Consider the following 5,278-nt stretch of genomic DNA (forward strand, 5'->3'; position numbering starts at 1 on the left):
TATTGGATCTAGCCCCTATAATATCATGAAAATGGAACTCCTTCCAACATCTCTCTTCCAGCAGAGAGGAATATTATTACATGCTTGACAATCATATCTTGTTTCTGAAGCTTTTCCTTTATTCTCTTATGCTACCGTTTATTTATACTGACACCAGGCACAAGTTTAAGTATATGGCTAGGAAATTCAATGATGATTTAAATCTGAATTTGATTGAGTAGAGGGTAGAGGATTTGAGAATTCAAAGAGTTGAAGATAGAGTTGTTAATGGAACTGTATATGAGATAGAGTAGTAGTGTCAGAGTCAGTGTCAGAGCTAGTAGTAGCCAATTGATGAAGAATAAAAGCATTGATAATAGCATGGTCAATAATCCAGTATAGAATTGCCAATCAAGTGTGATTAATGGACATATAAGTCTCATAGAAAGCTCTATACTGATTTGCAAGGTCAATCCCATTTATATTATGATTGTAATCATCAATAATGGTAGGAATCTCTACTGCTTTTTATCAATTGTCTTTAAATATTCTCTGGATTTGAGATTCATTAATAGAGTTCAATTTTGGATGCTTTCTAACACTCAATAAAACTGTCTGGCAAATGAATTGTAGACAGTAGTAATATTATGTTATTGTCTTTTCATTCAAGACAGAGAATCTCATTTTGAGATATTATATATAGAGTATTAAAGAGAATAAGTGAAAATAGTCTGGAGTTCTTTAGTTCTTTCACAAGAGGAGGGAGATTGACAGAATGAATGGTTTCACAAACTTCAATTCCTTGATTTCAAAGATAATGAAATAGAGCAACAGAGGTGAAGTAATTTTCCATATAAATTGAGTAGCTAGCTATCTCTTTATTGTTATTCAACTTCCTATGCTGCTCAAAACTCTGCTGCTTGAGATGCTGCTCAGAGTGCTGCTGCTTAGAGTGCTGTTCAGAGTGCTGCTTAGGATGCTGCTTGAAACTCTGCTGCTCGGAGCTCTGCTGCTCGGAGCTCTGCTGCTTGAAGCTCTGCTGTTTGAAGCTCTGCTGTTTGAAGCTCTATGTAACGGGCGTACATTGATTAACCATCTAGCACTATCCTAAATATAGATTACGAATTGATTAAGGAAAGAAAGAGAAAAGAGATCAGAAGGAAAGGTTGTACGAAGGGGGTTTTTATAGAGGGGAGATCGGGGCGGAAGAATATCAGAAGCCGCCCCGCAGTGGAGCACGGATGTATGTATGTATGTATAGGTTTAACGTCCCGGAGAAAACACGGGCAGCGCCCGTGTTTCAGAAGCCTCCCGAAGGGCATGGAGACGTGCTACGCTGGAGAGATTTCTATGTACACAGAGAGAGAGAGAAAACAGAATCCAGGTGGCAACTCTTGAGAAGACTCAGCTCATTGCAAAGGATTTTTCTGAGCTGCGCATTCACTTCTGGCCCGACGTATGGCCATTCATGGTGGGGCTATAGTGTGGTTTCCTGAGGGGACCGCCGCTGCCGTGCCTGGAAGGCTTTATAGTGAGCAGAGAGGGATACCTCTCTCAGTTGATCAGAAAGCTGTCTGTGCTTCTAACATCAGAAGAAAGACAGACAAGATAAATAATGAAGAAGAGAGCACTGAAGAAGGTTGTGACAGGAAAAGAGCAGAGAATGACAGAGAGAGCAAAGAAAAGAAGGAAGAAGAAGCATTTGAGCCGATAGAGACAAGGGTAAACGAGAGGAAAACAAAGCAGAGCACGCGTAGATACAATGCCGGCAGTCAAAACCATATCAGCTGAGTCAGACACGTAGACTGTACTGATTACACCACAGCTAATTGAGACAGATGAGCCTATTTGTGCTATCTGTACTGTCTGCATAGACTGTGATGTCCCTGGCAGTTGCACTAGCTACCGTTGGGATTTCACATGAGTGTATTGAGAGTTGAACTAGAATCTGCTTTATTAGCAGCGCAGATCATCTTCAATTTCAACTTGATTTTCAAAATCTTTATTTCCTTAGCAAAGCTCTTACATTTCTGCTTCTCTATTTCACATTTCGTGAGTAAATGTCGGAGGTCTCTATTTTCAGCAGCTCATTCAGCGACCTCAGAATCAAGATCATCACTGACTGAGGGTTTGAAAGAGTCTTCTTCAGAATCATCATGATGAGATCTCATCTTGCTCAGAGCTCTGATCAGCCGGCGGAAGGCAGTGGTTGAAGCTGTAGCAATTTCATCATTGAAATGGATTGGTGATGAGGTGATTGGTAAAGGCTCAGAGCCCTCAAGAACTGAACTGTTGAATGTGTCAGATAGATGTTCACAAGAAGAATGTGAATGATGATGTAGTTGCAGCTATGGGGTATTATCCATATCCTCAACAGTTGAATTGAGGGGTTGCCCGCGAGAACGCGAGCGGTCATGATGGTGGGTTATATTTGGATTATTCTCTACCATTTTTAGTAGTAGCAGTAACTCTGCTCTTTGTATTGAATCCTTGTCAGTATAAGCTTTTGTGGTGTGGATAACTGGCAAAAGAGTGTTTTTATTTGAACGTTGTGTGTTCCACTACGCTCTAGTGAGCAATAGAGTGAGAATCAAAACAAGATCTCAAGAACGCGTCAATTCGGATGGAATAAGACGATTTTAATCACTGAGAGGTGTATCGAATGAAGCAATAAGCAAGAAAAAACGATTATATCAATAAGAAATCCCGAATTGATAGCGTTGTGCACAAAACAGGCCTCATAACCTGTGAGAGGTGAAAAGCTTGATTGATTAATTGCTAGCTAAGCGGACCATTTTATATAGGGTAAGAGTATTACACAAGACACGCGGTTGTCTCATAAAAAATTAATGACTGAATTCTTTACTATCTGAATCTCTGTGTAGATATTGATGGAACGGGTAATATTCGAAATATTTGACTCTGAGATATAGAGAGAGAATAGAGTGTATGAATTCTATGAATCAATATTGAGCAGATTGGCAGTTGAAGAGTGATGAAGAAATTTCATGAATTTGAATTTAATACTTTTCAAAAATGAAATGTCTGCAAGAAATGAGATGATGAATCACTTTTATTTTGCATCTATTTTTATACTGTATAATAAAGAAATCAGTCAATCTGATTGAAAGAAGCATTGAAGAATTGAAAATCATCTGTAGAAGTTATATTTCTATCTCAGAGTAGGCAGAATGAACAGAGTGAATATGAATATGAATCAAAAAAAGAAGGTTGCAAGATTGCAGAATGTATAGAGCAGAAAATATGAGATAATGAAGCAGTATCAACAAGATTACATAGATTTTAGTATGAGAAATTATTGGTTGGTACTTCTAAGCTAACAGCTTAGTTATTACACTAATGGTATTGCGCTAATAGTTGCCTCGCGGCCAGACGAGGGGATAGCTCTATGCATAGGCTACTGGGTCAAGAGAGCTCATTCACCATCTACACAGTAGAGGGGATGAACCAACTCAACCCAATCCCTCCAACAATAGCATCCGATCAACCTTGGCGAAACAAAAAGAAAGACGTTGGTGGTCACCATTGAGATTACGCTTCCTAATTCAACGTACTCATGGAATCAACAGTGAGCAACAATCCACCTACTCTCACACATCTACCTGCAACAGCAGCGGTAGATAGGCAGATTGGGAACATGGATGCGATGGATGCGATTAACACGTATGTTTGGTGGGCTGAGGGGAGGGTTTCTGTTTGGTTTGCTTCCCTGCTTACTATCTTTTCTTTTCTTCGGTTTGAAGCTGTTCACTCTATTTCCTAGTCAATAGTTGCACAGAACAAATACCGCGGCCTGAAGAACATTAAAAGACCTAATTAATATACATAATACATAAACAGACATGTGTATACCTATATTTTCCTACCCTATCACAGTAGAGGTCAAGGCCAGAAAAGCAACATTTTAGAAACTGGGGAACAATGTGTGCCGTCGTCTAATGGGCAGGTGAGTTTCCGCGTTTATAACTTGCTCAACTTTTGAAGCTCTAGACGTGTTTTGAGAATGCAGGAAGTGTCATATCAACGTTTATCAAGGACTGGACAAAAGGGGGAATTTTTGGACTGGAATATTGAGATGAATATTCACCCGCCGAGTTATCCGTATATGGTTGGGAATATATTTGATGCTGCGGAGAGGATTGGGTTTGAGATTCTAGGCGATATTAAGGAGGTACGGATTGATAACGAGTAGGTAGAGCAGTTAGGCAGGATGGTGCGTAAGCGGAGCCAGTCGTTGGTGTGGTTTCGTGGCTGTTTTAGGAAGAAGCGGATGGCTACGCCAGTTACTGTGCGATGAACAAGGGTTGGAAGAAAGGAAGGTTGGAAGGAAAGGAGTGTAAATATGAATAGTATGATACATGTAACTATTTTGTGTTTGGAAAAGGGAGAACATTGGGGTGTCAAGCAGTTGGAGGCTGCCGGACTTCCTCATTTTACTGATTTGTTCATCATCGGGTGTAGGTACAATCTAACACACGCAATATAGCTAATCGTGATTGGCAACCAAACTCTAAAAATGTCTGTCTCGTATCCGTTCGCGATGTTGCACAAGATTTGAATACTTTTTGAGGCATCGTCCGATGGGGTTCCGCTTCCAATTTAGAGTGTCGTCTAGTAGTAAATGGGTATATGCAAATACGCTGGCATCGAATAGGCCCGGATCCTTGTTTCCAAAAAAGTAGTTATCATTTCCTAGCAAAGAAGCTAGAGCCTCGAACGCGTTTTTGGCTTCCGCCTCGAGATCATCCACATCTATAACGGATGATGATTTGAGGAGTTCATCTCGGGCTGCTTGCTGAAGCTGCCGGGCTAATATCGTTCGAACGAGAGGATTAGATGTCGACGAGTCTATATATAGATTTCTCCCGATGGTGTTGAAATTCTGGCAGTCTAAATAAAATGTATATAACTATTTTTGTGTCGGTTAAGGCGCAAGTTCCAAACACCGTTATCAAAATATCCAGAGGTTGGATTGACGTACCCAGGCATTTCGTATGTTATGATCTAGCAGAGACGTATACACATCAAACCTCATATTTAACTGCTGTTCCTCCTCAATATGGGATTGCTCAATAGCCCATTTTTGGATCTTGTTTGAAGGGATTGGGCCCTTTGGACTAGTTGGGACTGGGGTAGCAGAGGAAGTTGGGATAAGGAACGGAAGAGCATCCGTTGGTGACGCATGATTATTAGAGGGCACGGTTTCGACGAAATCCCACGAATTTGAGTATGCCTGGTGTAAGTTCGTGTTATAAATGTCAGCTACGCAAGTAGAACG

The 5,278-nt window shown here is 40.5% G+C and overlaps 3 protein-coding genes across 3 annotated transcripts; 1 reads left to right on the top strand and 2 right to left on the bottom strand.

Moving 5' to 3' along the window:
• Positions 1-787: 787 nt before the first annotated feature.
• Positions 788-1,075, bottom strand: HCAG_08475 (predicted protein; the record flags this gene model as incomplete). The annotated part of the gene is made up of 2 exons (XM_001536643.1): positions 788-1,045; positions 1,073-1,075. 2 exons carry the CDS (start codon positions 1,073-1,075, stop codon positions 788-790), a joined length of 261 nt encoding a protein of 86 aa, XP_001536693.1.
• A 991-nt stretch (positions 1,076-2,066) lies between these two features.
• Positions 2,067-2,395, bottom strand: HCAG_08476 (predicted protein; the record flags this gene model as incomplete). Its single annotated transcript, XM_001536644.1, has 2 exons — positions 2,067-2,268; positions 2,355-2,395. The coding sequence occupies 2 exons, from the start codon at positions 2,393-2,395 to the stop codon at positions 2,067-2,069; spliced, it is 243 nt and encodes an 80-aa protein (XP_001536694.1).
• Positions 2,396-3,637: 1,242 nt separating this feature from the next.
• HCAG_08477 (conserved hypothetical protein) lies at positions 3,638-4,569 on the top strand (the record flags this gene model as incomplete). The annotated part of the gene is made up of 5 exons (XM_001536645.1): positions 3,638-3,663; positions 3,841-3,946; positions 4,010-4,171; positions 4,385-4,457; positions 4,487-4,569. The coding sequence occupies 5 exons, from the start codon at positions 3,638-3,640 to the stop codon at positions 4,567-4,569; spliced, it is 450 nt and encodes a 149-aa protein (XP_001536695.1).
• Positions 4,570-5,278: the final 709 nt, after the last annotated feature.

Source organism: Histoplasma capsulatum, genomic scaffold (assembly GCF_000149585.1).
Source record: "Histoplasma capsulatum NAm1 scaffold_11 genomic scaffold, whole genome shotgun sequence".
Lineage (NCBI taxonomy): Eukaryota > Fungi > Ascomycota > Eurotiomycetes > Onygenales > Ajellomycetaceae > Histoplasma > Histoplasma mississippiense.